Raw genomic sequence first — 19,540 nt, 5'->3', positions numbered from 1 at the left:
TAAAGGGAAAAGTATACAACAGAGGAGCACAGAGGAAAAAATTGGGGACAGGTGTGTTGATTGCGCAAAATTCAGACTTGTTTTTACTTAAAAGGGTGAATTTTATTGTATGTGAATTATGTTTTAATAAAAAATTTTGAATGGTATCTTTTAGTTTGCCACAGTAACAGCAAAAAATACATTAAAACAGAGGGCAACAATGTGTTTTTATTGTAATGCTAGTTGATAAATTACTGGTAGTGCAGAATAAACCCCATGCAGTAATTTCCATGACTGGACACAGGGAGAAGTGTTAGCTCTGAACATACAAAGCATGTTTTCTTTCTTCCTGTTTTGTGATGCCCAAGTCATATGTGGTGACAGGCAATAGTTTCTTATTGCTTTGGTTTTTGTTTTGGGTTTTTTTTTTTTTTTTGACAAGTTCTAAAACCTGCAAACTATAATTCTAATGCATGCATTATTCCTAAGAGGACAAAATTTTGTTTGATTTGATTTATCCAGTTAAATGCCAGTTTGATCTTGGGATGATAGAGAAAACAAGACAACAGAGAAGCTGTGATAGCATCACTCCTCTTGCTTGTGTGTGATTACTTAATGATAGGCAGATGTCAAGCATAGATGGGTGAGCGGCCTGTGTCCTTGGATTTTTTTGAGCGCCTTTATCTCTGCATTTTTTTACTCCTTGCTTATGATGGCTTTGCCACCGGAACTCTCTTCTATTTCAGGGAGCAGGGATTTTGCGCTCAAACTACCATTACATCTCAGTTTAAGGTAGCTGATTTTACCATACTCGTGCCTAACTTCAGAATAATGGAAGCTGGGCTTTCTGAGACTATTGTGCTTAAGCTTCCATAAGAAAGTCAACAACCATGTCAGCAGTTCCACAGTCATGCACACCCTGTGTACACAAACATGTCCCTCCTTCTCCCTTGTATCATGACATTTAGAAAATTACTTTATATTTTACAAAAGATGTGTTGTCAAAACATCTTTAGGATATGCATGTCCTGTGCTTTCATACAGAGCACGAGATTATGCTTCTCTCTAGTCTCTGCATAAATGTAGCTAATAGTTCAATGTGCATTGAAAATTAAATGGGTCTGTTTAAGATTATTATGCTATCAAAGCCATTTGTTAGGCGATTAAAGCAAATGAGATGACACCTTACATGACATATATTACAGAAACTTTCTATAAAGGGCGGAGGCGATACAATTTTCAAATGTGAAAATAGTAGAGATCTTTATCTTGTGTTTTTTCTGTAGAATAATAGTATGAACTCCCAAGTTTGCTGTTTTACACTTTTGACAGATTTGTTCTTTGGTTTGGAATCTTTTAGAACTGCAGATACTGGCTTTTGTATTTTCTAGCTTTCTTACAATCCTATCAACATTCCATATCAGTTACCCTACCCCTAAAATCTCCAGGGAAAAACCTCCCCTCAAGAGTTAATTTAATGTGTAGCAACTGTTTCTTAAATGTCCACATGGCAACATTGTTTTCAAAGAGGATAATTACAACCATGTACAGTATGTTTCTTCATTAGCAGTAATTAAATAATTTACCAAATTGTGCAATAATTCATAATGACACATGCTAACCCTGTTTTATTGTAGGAGCCACTGATAAAAAAAATTCTTGTACCCATGCCTAGGTGTTATTCGACTGGCAATTTTTGATTCATGAAGTCAGAATGCTTTTTTTCGAAATGCCTACTGGTGGTGCATTCAAGGAAATATTAACTAATATTAGAGATGTAGCGTAACAGGAGTATCTACTCTACACCCAGTTTATTTGGGATTTGTTTGTTTGTTTGCTTCGCGGGCTTTTTTTTTTTAAAAACAATTCCACAGTTACCTGCTCTTGTGCACTTAGACAAGTCACTGAATTTCTCCGTAACTTCATTTCCTCATCTGTAAAATGAGAGCGGTAAAAGCACAGGATGCTGTTAACTGAATGGAACCTTACAAGAGCAGAAAGTCAGTCTGCCACAGAGGAAGCCCCAAGAGACGGTGGGAGAATGTGAAGCAGCAACACCACCGCGCTTCATAAGTATTGGAAGTCCTTTTGGATTTCACAACATTATCTTTTGCAACGTACAGCTAAACTGGCTACTGAAAATCTAGCATGAATTTTGGAACTTCTGAATGGAGTGCCTGATTTAATCTATCTTATGAAACACAACAATAATGTTACATCTGAGAGAAGAGTGATAATTATTTTTCAAATGTAAGCCTAACATACTTAGAAGATTTTAGCATTTTTTATTAAAATGAAAATATATAGTCAAGTCTGTTCTTGTTTTAGTGCGTACAATACACTGCCAACACGCAGGGCTGGATATAAATAACAGAGGGCTCCTGGGAGCAGAGAACAGACTTCTGATCAGACGCTGTCAGCCCAGATGAATCCCATCCTATAAGCTGGAGCTTAAATGTGAGCAGCAAAACCACTATTGGCAGGCAGCACAACTGTCTGAAATGTCAATAGTTATAAAATGAGTATTTCATAATGTAGAATAATTGATTACTTTGCTTGACTGAACAGGAACATATTTTCTCTGTGAAAGCAAAATAATGTCAGCCTTTGCTCCTGGAATGCTCCTGGCTGGGAGACTTGGGTTTCCCAGTGAAGCCTGCATTACTCTGCTGTCTTGATCGGGCATCACACACACACACACACACACACACACACACACACACACACACAATTCAGGAGAACCATCTCTGACTGCTTATCTTTTCTCCATTATTTGGAAGTATATGTTTGAGATCATTCTTTAAAAATATATATACGGTCTATATAGAAACTGTGTATATTACTAGAACTGTCTCAGATAATTTTCAGAACAGCAATGGATGAGATACAGAATCAAACAACATTTGGTTTATCTGGTTCATCCCCAAATGTTCTGCTTAAGCTTTTCACGCTGATGAAATAATGCCCATTTCCAGTTTTATTCTTCCTCAGTGTGCCATGATGTGGAACTCTTTTGCTCTATGTGTTTTATTAAGTGTAATTTAACTTTATGACCATCAAACCAACTATTAATTCTTACAATAAGACTCTGAAATAGGCAAGCTGCAAAAAAAAAAAAAGATTTATTTTCTAAGGCACAATTCCCTTTGCTGCCCTCAGATTTTTTTTTCTCCTAAAATTCAGTCTGTGAATATATCTGGTTCAAAGTACCCTGTTCTAGGCACTCAAGGGAAGACAGCAGAAATAGCTACATTTTGTGCTTGTTCCTCTCATCTGTCTGCATGTAAGGCTTCATTGCAAGTGCTCCTTAGGTTCGAAATGCCTTTTCTGCCTCTTACATGTGCTCTGTGCTCCTACTACATTATTGCAGGCCCCTTGCAGGACAGACTGCCACCTCCATGCTTTCTGTCCCCTCCTCACGTCCCAGAATGGTGAGCTGGGCATAGAAGCTGCTTCCACATTGCTCATTGGATGGGAGCTTCCCGTCTTACAGGTAGAGAGAATACAAAGGCTGCAGACCACAAGGCCTCTTAAGCCTATGCATAATTTAATTTTTATTCATCTTTCATCCCCAGAACTTAGGTGCTTAATAAATACTACTTACTTTATACACACAGGGTTCCAAAAATGGAGGAAGTTTAGCAGACTAGCATCTGAAAGTGATTTCAGCACATCCTTGATGAAGGTTTGAGATTGGATGGCAGACGGGGACTCTGGGCATCTCCCAGTCGGGGCTGGAGCCCAGAGCCCCATTTAGAATCCCTCAAAGAGGGAACCACCTGTCCTTTTAAAACAGTGTTTCATCTAACCCTCCTATTGGCCCTGCAGGACTCCACTCTTCCTATACCTGTGACGAGAGAGATTTGCCTGAGGTCGCTCAGTTACTGAATGATGTGAGAGCTGGTTTTACTCGCAGCTTTGTCTCTGGTGCTGTGGAGTTTAGTGACACAGAGGTGCAGAGGTGGCTCCTGGAGAAGTGAGTAGACCTAGCACAGCAGAGAGAAAGCCAAGCCGATTGCATGTGATCCTGGGTGTGGCCCTGAGACACCTGACCTGAGAAGCCCCCCAAGGGGCTGTTCTCACTCCCTTATTCCACAAGCCTGATGTCCTGAGAGGTAAAAGGACTCGGCCATGGTGACACAGAAAGCGAATGGTGACGAGTGTGAAACCAGAGCCCAGGATGCCAGGCTCTGATTACATTTGTATTTCCTGTAATCCCTTCATTAAAAACCGATCGAGAGGCCTGTTCTGTCAGCCCTAGGCATGGGGGGAGGACACCCCTGCAGTGTGAAGGGATGAAGGCCCCTCCTGCCCCAGGCCTGCGTCTGTTTGCGGGTTCTCATGGCAGGTGTTTGTGCAGCCTGGCACCTGCTGCCCACCTATTCTGCAGAGGTTGCTGCCTCTGTAACACCTGGCGAACTTTACCCTTTTCCTCATTGTAATGGTTACAACACATGTGCCAGTCCTCTGAATTTCCTCATCCTCGTCAGTGTATGTAACACTAGGTTCCAGAAATCCCAGAATCCCTGCACCACTGGCTCCATCCCGCCAAATCTTTTATCGCCACTATTCAATTACACTAATAGCTATGCTAATGATTTGCAGCTGTCTGTCAACTAGGGGGGCAGAGTGCTATGGTGATGTGTTTAAACCAGGCGGCCAGACACCATGTTCCTTCAGGAGCATGGCTCGATCTGGGAGCCGACCTGTGTAGAGTTTCTGAGCAAAGGTCAGTTGACTAGCAGGGTCCTCCAGTCCACGGCTGCTGCCTTATTCTGGCCCGATTCTCCAGCGGGATACATATAATAGGTACTCGGTAAATGTGGTTGGTTATGAGAAATACGTGTGTGAACATGCACACGCATGTGTAAAATTGGATATGTATCTTGCCACCAAAATACGCTTTATTTTCACTGTTTCATGGGCTCTGTGCATTTAACTCTGTATTTGTTTCAGAATCATAAATAAGATAGACCATATCCATAGGCTCATCCTCTCCCCGTTAATGCTCATAAATAAGGGTCTCCCTCTTGCCTTTGATTTCTGTGTCTTACCAGAATTACTCCATTCATAAATATTCTTTACAAGACACCAGCTCCTGTGATCTGTGTAGGAGGTTTGCGCCTTCTCTTAGCTTTCTCAGAGGTCTTGTTTAGAATGAACTCATCGGGTCTTACCCTGCTGGAGCCGTCAGAAGCCTGGTCCCTGGCTGTCTTTCAGTTTGAGTGGTCCAAACTCATAAAGATCACACACAGGGGTGGCTAAGCACTCGGTGAGAGAAAGCTGCCTATGACCACATTAACCTTTCACCAATCCCTTTCTTGTTCAGTTAGAAATTAATTCACTTAGCAAGATGCCACACACCCGAGAGAGAGACAGACAGACAGAAAGAAACAGGGCCATGGCAAAGGGAACCAGAATGTCTTGTCACAAGCATCAGCAAACTTTGAAATCATCTCTGTCCTACGAGCCACTTACACATGGGATAAGTATGTCAGTTCCCTGTCTTGCCATTCTCCCCAGCAGCATCGTTACATATGATTCAGGGTGGCAGACTCCAAGATCAGACCCCGTGTCCCTGACAACCCAACTGTACTCTTATAAAAGGTCATTATTAACCTCTGAACAGGGCATCCACGTGTGGAAAATCTTTCAGTCTTGACATCTGCCAGTGGGCGCCAGGCTTTTCTTAGCGGGGTTCTAGAGCAATCTAAAATAGAAATATCTTTCTTTTTTTTTTGTACCAAGGATCGAACTCACAACCATGCTGTTGCCAGGCTGGCGCTTATGCTGCTGAGCTAATCCCTGGCCCTATCTTTCTACTTCTGACAAAATGGCAGGTCCAGCGTGAAATCAGCATAAGGGGCCACCAGGTGGGACCACAGCAGCCACCCCTGGGGGACCCCAAGATGTTTAGAAGTGTGCTCTGGGCTTTTCTTTTTCAGAGATTACTTGAAAGAAACACTTGAGTTGGGATTGTTATATAACATGCATCGTTCTTAATAAAGAATTTTTGTCCTGTTTAATTATCTTTGTGTAAGCAATATCTTTTCTTTTCAGAATGCTTGGTACAAAGGAAAACATGTGGGTTTTCCCTCTATTTCCCCCCACAGTAGGCACTCCAGAATGATCTGTTCCCTGAAACCCATGCAGTTATCCCTACAGACTGACTGTATTTCAATATTGTACCCCATTTCTGCGATGTTGTATTGTAATATATGGTGGCTTAAAACATCTGCATTGAAATATATAATTTACGACTCCAGTTTGGTATTACTGAGGGGAGAGGTGGATCTTTTCATTCCTGGCTGACTTGGTTGGCTGGAGACTTACTGTTCCATAGAAAATTGGTATTTCAAGTGGTTTTTAGAAGCACAGCCTCTCATTTTTACTTGCAAAGTTTTGTGAGAGCTTCACATTAATAAAAAGAGCAGTAATATGCCCTGGGTTAGACGCTGAAGAGGTGTAATAGAGGCATGTATTACCAATAGCATCTAGCGCCACAGGAAAGTTAGGGCTTCATATCTAAAATTCTGCTGCAGGTTAGTTGTAGGAGGGGAATGAAATATGTTCTAAAGGGCAAGGTCAGTATTGTGTTATCCTGGAAATGTCTTTGTTGAATACATGTATAAATATTTCAAATAAGCATTATGAGATTAGATTTCTATTGGGGACATTTCTATAGGAAGATTGATTCTGAGTTGTAATTGCAGGGCCATATGTCCCCATACATGTCTTTCCCTATGACCGATTTCATTCGAATGGTCTGCAAACAAATACCAACTGCAGGTGATGTAAGATTATTTACCTTGGAGTCAGATGGCTGACAGGCAGGCTGGAGCTGATGGATTTGGTTATGTTCCAAGCATTATTTTTGAAAGCAGGATACTGTTTTAAAGTCACGTTGTGTGTGCTTGGAAGTATTAAGCTTCCGCTGCATTGAGGATGGAAAGAATCTAACTGTAACATGCAGTCTCTGACGTTTTCATCCTTTACCCAAGGGAGAGAACATCGTACCAGGACCGACCAACAGGATGGGGCGTGTTGTCCTTCCTCCTTATAGTTGTTAGCACAAGGGAAATCAGAACCAAATCTACACCTGTAACGAGGGGCGTGGCCTCACTAGGAGCCCTCCTTGCATCATGGGACCGTGGTGTGATTTAATTTCACAACTGTAAACATTACAGGAGGTGTGACTGATTCATTTGAAAATTTTGTCCACTTCGCTATGGCTGGGCAGCTGAGTTAACATGGGTAGGTCTTGCCTTCACGTTTCTAATTCCTTTTTTTTTTTTTTTCTTTTTTGTGGTTTTGCTTGGGGAAATTTCTAAAAAAAAAGATATTAGGATGAATGTATCGGAAATATATATGTATATATATATATATATAATATATAGCCACAGCTTGACCAAAAGACAATGAACTTTTCTTACCTTATAAATCAGAGAACTTTGCAAATGCTTGGAAAGTTTCATTTTGCCTCGAAAGGGGGGTGGGAGGGCAGCGAGTGGATGAATCTTTGTTTTCTGCCGTGCTGATTGTCTACATATGTTTTAAATTACCACCCAACATAGGTGCAAGGGCCACTCAGTTGTATGGGAAAAGAAATGCTAGAATTCGTATTTCATCATGAATGTAACAATGATTAGCCACTTCATATTTTAAATTGTAAATAGAGGGCTGGGGATTTAGCTCAGCAGCATAAGCGCCTGCCTTGTAAGCAGGCAGTCGTGAGTTTGATCCCTGGTACCGATAAAAACAAAAAGAAAAAAAAATTGTAAATGGAAACATAGAACAACAGGAAAGAACTATTAAAATGTCACCAAAGAGCAGCGGTCGGTAGCCAACTTAGCTTTTGAACCGTTATTTATTTATTTTCCTGTTATGCTCTATACTATAAAACCACTTGCCAAAATTTTAAGTAACGCAGACTCTGGGTAAGTGCATCTGAAAATCACTCTAAAGAGATTCCATCTGTACCATAACCATGTAATGATTTACGTTCCCCATAAGGCCAGTAAAAAGAATCACGCTTCAAAGTTTGCAGACTATTAAGGCTTGGTTACAAGTTAAAATTCATAAAATTGACCTTTGGAGACTTTTTTTTTTTTTTTTTGTCTACAGTGCAATGTCTCCAGGGTATGAAAAACACAGTCTTTTCCACTTGTAGATAGCTTCTCTGTGAAGAACGCTGCTGTGAGGGTCCCAGACTCTAGTGGCTCTAATCGGCTGGCAGTTGGGGCTCCCTTAGGTAACCTCCACTCGGTACCCACCTCTGCAGCTCCGCGTGGTCCTGGACGCGGGATGGGAATGGATAAGGACCTTAGAGTTCGGCCAGCCGGGGCTCCCCTGGACCTCGAGGGTGGAGTCCCGGGCCAGGGCAGGGTCTCCCCAGGAGCTTCCCCCTCTCAGGCCCAGGGTTCCCTTCTCCAGCCCCTGCCACAGACCCAGGCGTCCAGGGAAATACGGTGACTGCGCGCTCCCGTCTGCCACCGAGCCCCGTCCGCCCGCGAGCTGGCACAGTCACCGCGGCCCGGGCCCGCGGGGGCGCGTGGGCTGGGTGGCTGCGGGGAGGCGCGCGGCCGGGTCCGCGGAGCCGGGGGGCGACCGGGCGGCTGCCGGGGACCCGGAGGCGCGGGTGGGCCCGACCCCCTCCCGCGGCGCGCGGTCACCTGCGCAGGAGGCGGGGCGGAGCGGGACGCGCCTGCCTCAGCCTCCGCCCCCGCCCGCCGGCCCGCCCGCCCGGAGGAAGCGAGGGGCGCGGTGTAAACAGAGCGGCGGCCGTGATGTCAGCCGGTCACATGGAGCCTCTTATGGCTCGGGATGGCTCTCGGCGCGCGGGCAGCTGCGGCGGCGGCGGCTGGGGCGCGGCGGCGGCCGAGGGGCTCCGGGTCGGACCATCCGCTCTCCTGCGCTCTCCGCACCGCGGCTTGAATGATGTATTTTGTGATCGCAGCGATGAAAGGTGAGCGTGCGTCCGCCGGGGCTGGGGCTGGGGCCGAACCGGACCGGACCGAACCGGACCGGGCCGGGCCGGGCCGGGGGGCGTGCGGAGTGGAGGGGACGCCGCACCCGACGCCGGGCTGCGCCTTCCGCGGCCAGGGGCGCACGCCGTACCCCAGCTCCGCCGCTGCACGCCCGGGGCGCGGACCCCCGCGGGCTCCCCGAGAAAGTTTGCGCACGGCCGGCGGGAGGGCTCCGCGGTGCGGGTGCCGGTGCCGGCCTGCGCGGAGCGGCGTCTCCCGGGCCCAGCTCGGCCCGGGCCTGGCGCCTCCCGGGGACGCGCAGTTCACGCCAGCCCGGCCTCCTCGGCGGTGCGCAGTCGTGGGCAGCCGCCCCGACCTCGCCGCGGACGCCCGGGAACCGGGGCGCGATCGCCGCGGGCGCTGCCAGGTGAGCGGGCGGCGCCGGGGCCGCCCGGGAAGTTTCCGATGGGAAAGCAAAGTTCGGAGGGGTGCAGGAAGTCGCCCGGGCCGCCCGGAGGAGCCGAGCCGCGCCTGACGCCACCGCGCACCGCCCTGGAGGAACTCGGCCCGCAGCGCCTGGGCGGCTCGGGCGCCGGCGAAGGGGAAAAACCGCCCGCGCAGCCCCGGCCCGGCCGCCGGGGATCGGGCCCCACCTGCGCGCGGCTGCCGCGGACCCCGGCGCGCGTTAAACGTTTGCTAGGTTGGAGTTTTGTCGCAATCCGGGATGAAGGCCGCTAGGTCGTGGTCTGGTCCGGGTTTACTTTCGGATCATCGCGTTTGCCTCTCTTCACTGTGGATTGGATGGCATCTCTTTTATTAATTATTAACAGGCTGAGACGTACTGGACTCTAGATGAGCTGCTTGAGACGAAATTTTTCTCCCGCTGTGGCCACAGCTAATTTCCCTTTTCCTCCCTGTAGCTTATGGCAAACGCGATTTAATGATTTTAGGACGTGCAGCTTTGAGTGGAAGAGAGGCAGCCTCCCCGCGGTACCTGCTCCGAAGCACGTAAAATCATGTGGGAAGAAAAGAAAAAAAAGACGTAATTTCTTACTGACTTACGTAAAGGAAATCTGCCTTCCTCCCCCTGAAAACTTTCATGCTATTCTTGTTTTATTAAGCCTGTAAGTGTAAAATGACTTAAAATAGTTTTCGCGAAGACATTTTCTTCCTCCCCCCCCCCTAAATTATGAAGACAGATTTTGCTCCCTGGGGAGGTGTCAGTGCGAGTCCTTTTCCATGTTGTCTTCGGTGTCATCTGTGTTGGTCTTGGGGAGAGTGAGCGTCTGGGGCGGTTCAGATCGGCTTCCCCCTTCAGGAAGAGAGACAGCGAGGAAGCTGCTGTGTCTTAATAATATAACTTGGATGTTTCCTGGTTATCCAGCTTTTGGCTTTTGTAGTATTTATTGCAAATTGAAGTTCCAGGACTTAGGATCCCTGACCAATAGCGTCACAGGTCTCACACATCTCCCCCTCCCCAAAAGCTGTCACCCACAGTTTGTCTTGGGGAGACCTCTGGCTGCCACGTAAGAACAGATCCATGGTGTTGAGTTTTGAGAAAAGTAACTCAGAAGTTCTGGTAATGCAGTTTTTCTCTGAGCTCAGCTGAAGGGCATAAGAATGAATCTAGACAATTGGAATATGTCACTGGCAGTATCCTGACATCCTGCGTTGTGAGGGGATTATCTTGCCTGAGTGCAGAATTTTAACAGATGAAAACAGTTTGTGGGGGAAATCGGGTTTGCGATAAAGGTCTCCATATCAGGTTTAAGAGAAAAAACCTTGTCCCAGAATTGTATTGACTATCCCCTATTGCCTCTCAGCTTTACTATTAAATTGGTTCTATGTATGAGTGAGTCTGTATAATTAGATTTTTTTGTGCAAAACAGAAACACTCTTTAGAGTACAGGTTTTCGGTATATGAAGGAGAGAGAATGTGAAGAGAAGCATTCTCTGTTGGCCTATGGTTTTCGTTTTTTAAACATCAGTAAATCAGACCTTCTGAACTCTCCAAAGGAGAAAATCCTCCCTCTGCCTTTGTTGTCTAGTAAGTTTGGGACTTAAAGTGGTTTCATGCCTAGAAGAAATAAATCTTCATTTGAGCAACTGTAGTCTCGTTCTTCAGTTTTTTGTTTCAATTAACGATAAAATTCTGCTACCTCTTGGACTGCTTCTTGAGCACATGGAAAGAGGCAGTGATAACATTTCTAATCAGGGGAGACTTGTTCTGCCCATCATAAAAAGTGCCTGGGCCACATGTCGCTGCTGCTGAGCCCTGCAAGGAAGTGCAGGGCCCCTTCGCTTATTCTGTAGAGGATGCCTCTGTTTGCTGGGAGATGGGGGGGCTCTGCCTATGTTTGTAGAAATGGAATTTGACAGTGTAGCCAGGCTAAAGCCTGACATGTGTCCCCATATTTGGGAATATTCCATTTGGTGATGAGTTTTTATGTGCAACCATGATACACCCAATTTTATGATTTTGAAGAACTTGGCTTTTCTTTTTCCATGTGCAGTTTGGATTCAGCCCCTCGTCTCCTCTCAAGCACCCTTTTATAAAGTAGTTTTTCCAGGTATCCCTTAGCGGGGATTGTGTTTGTCCCCATGAGGGCCATGTGATGGGTAGAGCTGAGAAAGGGTGGTGGCAGAATCTTGAAAATGAGAAAACCCAAATGGCTCCTATTGCCGAGGCAAGTGAGTGTTGGGCTGGGAAGGAGTCAGTTCTTTTCAAGACCCAAAGGTCTGAGTGTGCTTGTGCACAATGAACTTGCTTTGTAACACAAGATTTTTTAGAAGTATGGTTTTCACACTGGCCTTTTGATTTTCTGCGTGTAGGTCACGACACTGAAATGCTCTGCAGGAGCACACTTGGGTAAACCACACTGCTGTCTGTCTGAACTGAGAATCCTGTGCTCATTCCTTTAATGCTACACAGGTACAAAATCTCTGAATCAAAGTGGAGGTTGTTCTTTTAAAAACAAATACATAAAACATGATGTAAATCTTGATTTTAAAAATACCAAGTAGGTAGTCTTGTAAATATATTTGATAGTTCTCTTGACTCCTCTTTCTGCCATCTTTCCCTCCCAGCTGGTGAATCCCAATAAAAACGGGTGAGATCAGCAAATAGATCATTAGAGAACATCTGTAGTAGTGCCCGACCACTTCATAATTTGCTCTGGGGTACCTAAGGAAAGAATATCAGCAAAGGACATCTATGGGGAAGAAAGCTGATAAATAGACATCTTGCGTTGTTTTAGTAGTGACAGAAACTCCTGTGTGGGACAAATCTAGGAATCCTTTGTAATAGAAACACATTCTGCATGCCTGGTGTTTATGGGCAGTGTTTATTAGTAAGAAACCAAGGCTACCTTAATGTGTATATTTAATAAGTAGTAATTAAAAGAATGTAATGAGGTATATGGAGTGAACATCTATATTAATTTCTCTGCTTTAAAAAAACATTGGGGTGGGGGTACACGTACCAGTGGCAAGTTGGGTATGCTTGACATTGGGTATTATCTTCGAGTTCCCACACTGACCCTCTGAGGAAGGATTAAAGATGTCTCTGTCGCCTGGCTAGTCATTCCACTGAAGATCCCTCATTTCTGCCCGGGTCATTTGGCTCATGGATAGAGCAATTTTATAGAAGAGCTCTTTGTATCGGTTGGTATTAGATGTGACATGATAGAGCATGTTGTTTTCCTGAGTGCTAGGCCCAGAGATGAGGTCCAAGTAATGGTACACACTATCCAGTGGGCAATTTGAGAGAAGAGCTTGAAATCTTGTGTTTACGGCCTTTCTTTTTTAAGTGAAGTCTTTTAGCACTCGTCATATTAAAAGGAGATAGAATGATAACTTTAAACTCTTTGTTCGCCTGGTTAGAAGTGATGTCAAGTTTCTTCCCAAGGTCTGACAGTGATTGCATCTTTCTGGCTTTTGATTTTCTTGCCTCTGAAGTTTGCAAGGCATTTCACAAGTAAATGCAAGGATGATAGTAATCTGTATTTAGTTTGTGCTTTCTGGTTTACACGCATGCTTATCTCCTTGAGCCCTCCCTAGAAAGGCGCTGATAATCTCATGTCTTTTTCAAGTTGAGCAAAGTGAGCCTGTCACAGGGTGGTTTGTGCTGATGCTAGGGGAATTGAGGACCAGAACCTTCATGTCCACTAGCTGCCTGCCTCCCCCAGAGGAGGCTGCGAAAATGTCCTGGATGTAACTTTGTCTCTTGTTAGTGGAAATTATAACTCTGGCATTTATATGGGAAAAAATAGATTCAATTATGTAATGCTTTGCTGAGCCTAATATCTTTAAATTACTATTTAATAAAATCAATTTGGTACAAATGGGTTTATTCTTATTTGCTTATCATTAGCTCTCTTCATCTATGATTTTCATTAGGTCTGCTTGTTCTGAGAGGGTCTGAGTGAAATGTGTTGGTTTCCTAAGGAATACAGGGTACCCCAAACTGCAGCTAACCCGTGTTACCAATCACCATTACGATGGACTTGTCCCTGTATCCCTGTAGTGTTCAAGCAGCGGGAGCATTCATAGTGCAGACCCTCCTGGAGAGGAAACCTCATGACGCTTTGGCTCATGGACGCTATCATGTTTGCGTTTCTGACAGCTAAGGGTCGTTATTATCGATGTACTCTTGACAAATATGTTGTCTTTTAGAGAATTACCTTAAGTATAAGGTTCTTCAATAAATCCGCAAACCCTCGTTTCTCTCTCAGTATAGGTGCTTACAGTCTGACAGCAGCATTGGGGTGGTGTTTCTCTGAAACAAGCCTTATTTAAGAGTCTCAGGGGCACAAGGAACCTTAAGAGTCACTCAGACTGATGTCCCATTGGCATCCCGGACATTCTTGTATCCTAACTGGTTATACTTGAACAAATCTGGAAATGAAGAACTCCTTATCATTAGAGATGGCTTTTTGATTACAAAATCGACATATCAGGCATAAATCTCTCCTTCCTTCTTTTAACCCCTTGGTTTTTATTCACGGGCAGAGATGCAGAACACTTTTAACCCATCTTGCAAGTGAGTATCTGTCAGTTATTTGAAGACCAGTAGTATCTCACACACAACGCACGCACGCACACACAGAGCCACCTCTCTTAACCCCTGATCCCTGCTATCTCATTCCTGTCTGTGTTACTCAGAGTTCCTGGTGCAGACCTCCTGTGATCTTGGTCAATTTCTTCTCTCCACCATTTCAGTTTCTCTAGATCCTCTTCAAAATTGTGATGCTAAAAGTAGAACTCATGTTCCCATTGTGATGTGATGGATTAGGGCCTAGCTCCCCGAAACTAGAGAAAAAGAAGTGACTGAAAAGCAACAGCAAAAACCTTTTGTTTTAAACATTTTAATTGTACGTAAGTGAAGCTGTGTCATGGCTAGTCCCTGTGGCACCAGTTGTCATCTGTGACCAGTGGAGCTTTAATCTGTTTAGGAATGCTTTTAGTTCATCTGGTGTTGCTTAATAAATATCTGGGATAATAAACAATATTGCAAAGAAATAATTAAAGGAACACCGGAAGTATTTATGAAATGTTTTTTCTGCAAACCACGATCAGCTCTGAGATAAGACTGCCCTCTAGTGGTTGCTTGCTCCTGGAAAACTAAACGCCATGATGGTGCCCATGAATTTCCCATCAGGCTAGTGGAGGTCAAAGGTTGAAATTATTTTCTCAGTTGCTAAGGGGCATTTTTCATCAGATTCAAAAGTGTAATTCATTGTTTTACATAGTTATTAAAAATGTCACTGTGGGGAGATAAGGAATTTTTTAAGTTTGCTTGGGAAGGATTTTTTTTAAGGTAGGTTAAAGTTGATGTATAAAATTCTGTCTCCTTACTGATTGTGAGATTCCATTTGTGAATTGAAACACTCTTATGTCCTTTGTATTAGTCCTTGTATTTTTTTTTAAAGTTCCAACCTCTACTCTGTTCCCCTACACTTGAATCTTTTTTAAAAAGAGGTCATGTTGGTCAGTAAATTTGGCATTTTCCTTTTTAAATCTAGAAATTTTTTTGGTAGCAAACATAAGTAAACTTATGGGGCTCTTTCTGGCAGTAAAAAGAATTTCAGCCATGCAAAAAATGTTTACCCCTTGATTTTCTAACACGAAGATCATTTGGTTCACTTAACATAATTTGCCTACAAAATAAAGCAGGACATAATGCAAAGGTATTTTGAGAAGAATAGAGTTTGTGATTTAAAAGGCCGTAGAAGCCGAAGTAAGTCCATTTGTATAAATTTTAAGATACACAGAAAGCAAACTCTGAATATAGATTTCAATGCTCTATCAAATGTGAAGCAATCTTCAAACCATCTGATTTCTGTGTAGGAATCAGATGAATAAGTATTGATCTATTTCCTTAAATGTCATTTGTCTTTGATGCTGCACAAAAGTGTAAGAATTTGGCATGACTCAGGATGGCTCCTAGTGTAAGGTAGGACCACCACAGTCACAGCATTTAAAAGGACAGCAGTGCTTCCTTGTTGATGCCAGAAAGAAGAAATCGAATCTTTTTGTGAAAAATAAAGGTAAAGAGTCCAGGAAATCCTGGTATACAGAGGGACGGCAGTGGTTGACAAGTGAATACTTGTGGTCAGGTTCAGATCAGTTATCGAAGCGAGCTGTTTCTCAGACTGCACCACCCAGAAATCCGACCCCGAACCACATTAGTGTTCTCTTTTTCACCGAACGTTGTTTTCATGTTTCTGCTATTGGAGTCCTCTCTCCCCCCTCCACACCCCCACCCCCGCCTTGTTTTGTTTATTTCTTTTCAGGTCTTGGGTATGCATAAACACATTGGTCTTGGCAATAGTAAAGTGCCCTGCCTGGTGCTTGGTAATTCTGGTACCACCTTTATGCTTTCCTAATAGAGCTGAGACACCACCCACCCAAGCAGGTGTCTCCAGCCATGCATCAGCATTTTAAAATGCTCAGCAGCCTCCCTGCACCAGGGAAGGCTACGCTGCCACCTTTGGGCTTACAGGTTTGCAGTTCTTGTGAGCCATGGGTTGTTTAAAACACAGGTGCTTTTGTAGCATGCAAAGCAACCCACTGAAATGTTCACTCATGGGTGTACACGGTTCGCTTTCAAGAAAGCTGTGGGTTCACTCTAAAAATCTTAACAGTGCTTCCAAAACCATGTTCCCACTGTAATCCCCAGAGTCTGTTAAAAAGGCAGCTTGGAGTCTGCTTTTGGGTAGAGGGCAAAGCCCTGGAAGATGTAGATTTATGCAGCAGCCCAGGTGTTCCCGATGCTAGTGGTCCTTGAGGTTCTGAAACCTGTCTTGGGCACTGGACATCTCTGGTCCTTCAGCCATCCCCAGAGATCATAGATCTTCAGAGTCAACTAGGAAGCCTCTGAGTCACACACATCCTGCTTCCCATGGCCTGGAACAAGACCAAGGGGACCCGCATTTACAACGACCTCATGATAGGGAGGATCAGATGGGACTGTGAACTACTGCTTTAGTTTAGACTCCTCATACTAAGAAGGAAGGCTCAGAAATGATATAAGGGTAAATACCTGCTTCCTTTTGGTCTACTGAAATGCCTCAGCATGAGCAGCTTCTACTGTTATTTAGAGATCATTTACATTTGTAGTATTTTTCTGGTCCTATGCCATTGGGAGGAGGTGGCACACTGTTTCCCCCAATCTCTTCCCTTAAGCAGCCCAAGCAGGGATGATCCTCAGGCGGAGACAGAGGTAACCCTGCTTGCTCCCGGTGTTCCCTCACAGCAGAAAGCCTTGTCCGGAAATCCTGTCTCTGCCTGCAGTATAGACACCGTGCATTCTAGGGCCACTGTGAACCCCGGTGGGTGTCTCCCATATTGTGACCACTGAGCATGGGGAGGCTACAGATGCTACTATAGCAGCCCAGGCCGACTCCAGTGGGAACAGTGACGTCTTTTCCATGATGCTTTTCTTAGCAACACAGTAAAGATTTTGGGGGCCTGAAAGCTCACAGCACTTCCTTCAGACAAGATGACCTTTCTTGGCATGTACGCCTAGCATGTGTCTGCCTGTGCGTGGCCTCTGGAGGTGGGGAGGTCTCATGGGGGATGCTGCCCCTTCCTTCCTGCAGCTTGGTCTCTCTCGGCTGCTAAGAGTTCGTGAAGAGCAGAACCTCTCTGGGTCCCCTAGAAGGGTACAGCCTGCACTTCCCAAACTGGAAGGCGCTGGTGCCCAGTCCCAGGATTGCCACAGTGAGAACAAGACTGGCCACGGCCAAATTAGTCTGCAGTCTCTGTGCATGTACACTGTGGTGGGGAGGTAGATCATATTTGAACAGAAATGAATCAGATGGATAGTGTCAACAGCAAGGCCAACAGGCAGACAGTGGGAAGGCTTAGAAATGCTTATGGCCTCACAGATGACCATCAGATAATGGAATCAAAGGAGGTTTCTTTTTTGGTACATATTAGTAATACAGAACAGTGAGCCTCGTTTTGGTATCTGGGTACATGCATGAAACACTGTGATTATCTTCCTCCTTACTTGCCTCTCCTCTCCTTTTTTTCTCCTCTCCCTGATCCTCTTCTCCATTCCTGCAGGTCTGCCTTCTGCAGCCTGTCATTTTTCCTTTGTTTTTATGTTTACGTTGCTTATGTAAAAGAAAACATGATACTTAACTTTCTGAAACTCGTTCCTTTTGCTTAACACAATGGTCTCCAGATCATCAGTTTTCCTGCGAATGATAGGATTTTTTCCTTCTTTATGCCTAAGTTAACTTTCTTTGAAATACAACATTTTCCTGAACACTGGTAATCATCCTGCAACAGCTGAGAAGTCACCTGGTCTTAGTACCTTATCCTGTCCGTATTACGTTGCCAAGAGATTTTTAGAAATCCAGAGCTCTCTCTGCTAGTTGAGACTCTGATTTCAGGGGTCCAAGGCAGAGTTCAAGTGTTGGTAATTCTTTAAGCTGCACAGATGCTAACTAAGGAAGAGGGACCTCAGAGATCTAAATGCCTTTATTTTGTGCATGAGTCACCTGGTCTTTCGCATAACGAGCCGGTGTCGAGTAGTGGAAAACCCCTTTATCGTGTGTGAGAGCAGGAAGACATGAGTTCTCATCCCAGATCTGCCATGCAGTTGTGTTACCCCGTTGCTCACTACAGGGGTAGATTTGGCGGCCATCAAAACCTTTCCCAGCTCTACTGTTTGGTGAAACTGTTTCTAGTAGAGCAGAAAGATGGCCTGGTTTCTGGTGTGGGATGTGTGAGAAGCAAACAGAGACCACCTGGCTCTTCATTCCTCGTCTCAGCCCCTGGCGTTATAGGTGCTTTGCTTAGCCAGTCAGTTCATTTTGGAAGTGAGAATTTAGAAAGAAATTATCTTATTCTAGTTAAACTTAAAATCAAAAGTTTTCATTAATATTAATAAATATGCCCAGGCTTAGTTCTGGTAAATTGAAGTCATACTTTATCAAATTCTTAGCCCAAAGCTTTTCCCAGTTTTGATGGTTGAGTTAAAACCAAGGGTGTGGGACTTAAAAATGGAAACCCTGCAAAAGCCATAACCATTGCACACCACAGTAATTTCAATTCCTGACCACATATTAAAGGTCAAAAACCCAAGAATAATCTCAGCACTCTGGGAAGCTGGACCAGCATCAGTGCAAGTTTGGGCCTCGCCTGGGAGATTTAACAGCTTAACACCCAAAAATAAAAAGTAATCAAAGGGCGGTAGAGGTAGCTCAGTGACAAGGCCTTGGGTTCAATGTCTAAGAAATTTTAAAATTAAAAAAAGTTTTAAATGTTTTGGAGTATAGTGTGTGCAGTTTATAGCAAGCAGAAACAATGTATCTCTTACATTGCTAGTGCATCAAAGGAAAATTAACTATTAGACTATAGCATGAAAAACAACAGTTTACTTCCTCACTTGAGACTGGGTATCTCTAACAACTAGAGTTTCACTGAAACATTTATACAGAAAGATAACAGTACATTATAAGCCAGAGTGGTGTGATGTAAGCACCTTAAGTTTATTTCCTTTTTGTGTGGAATTTCCCAGGGGAGTTTGATGATATTCAACAATTCCAGAAGTAAAAAAAAGAATTCAAAAAGAAAATCTGATGGAAGCTGGCAAATGAAACTGGAGCCCTATCTTTTGCACCAGAAATATTTAAGGATTAGCTTACTGCCAATTTTCCTGTGTATATTTAAGAAATTGTACACAGTGTACACACAGCAACAGGACTATAGAGGTAACATTACAAAAAAAAAAAAAAAAAAAAAAAAAAAACCAACCAACCATCTTCCTCTAAGTTTGCATCCCTACCAGTAAGCGACTTTTAAAAATGATACTGTTTGGGTGTTTAACAAAACAATTGGTTTGGTAGAAATCTATTTCAAAAGCAATGTCTCTGTGGCCAGCAAAATCATGTAACAGAAGCCTTTTTGTTTCCACCACTGCAGAGAAACAAAGTTGTTTAAGATGAGTTAAGATGTTTCAAAGTTTTGGCAGCTTTTCTAAGCCCCCTGGTTCTGAATCCCTTTTGAAGTGGCTTGGAAGTTGCTGTGTAATTTCAATGGCTGCTTGGGAGAAATACTGGCTCAGCTACTCATTTTGACTG

At 44.2% G+C, this 19,540-nt stretch overlaps 1 protein-coding gene across 6 annotated transcripts in view; it reads left to right on the top strand.

Annotated features, from left to right (window-relative positions):
* Rora (RAR related orphan receptor A) overlaps positions 1–19,540 on the top strand; it is a 648,320-nt gene that overhangs the window by 549,614 nt on the left and 79,166 nt on the right. Inside the window, exon 1 of one of the 6 annotated variants that reach the window (XM_063243385.1) lies at positions 8,621–8,944. The exons of 3 other annotated variants lie outside the window; for them this stretch is intronic. Coding sequence is in view for 1 of the 3 variants with exons in the window: in XM_063243383.1 (XP_063099453.1) it covers positions 8,914–8,944 (31 nt within the window). In the remaining 2 variants the exon portion in view is untranslated. Of the gene's footprint in view, positions 1–8,620; positions 8,945–9,001; positions 9,373–19,540 lie in introns of those variants that run through there. 2 more of the 6 variants (XM_063243383.1, XM_063243387.1) reach the window with 2 other exon arrangements.

Source organism: Cavia porcellus, unplaced genomic scaffold, assembly GCF_034190915.1.
Source record: "Cavia porcellus strain 051 isolate PalLab524CR breed Dunkin Hartley unplaced genomic scaffold, mCavPor4.1 scaffold_38, whole genome shotgun sequence".
NCBI lineage: Eukaryota > Metazoa > Chordata > Mammalia > Rodentia > Caviidae > Cavia > Cavia porcellus.
This window is presented reverse-complemented; position numbering and strand designations above follow the sequence as displayed.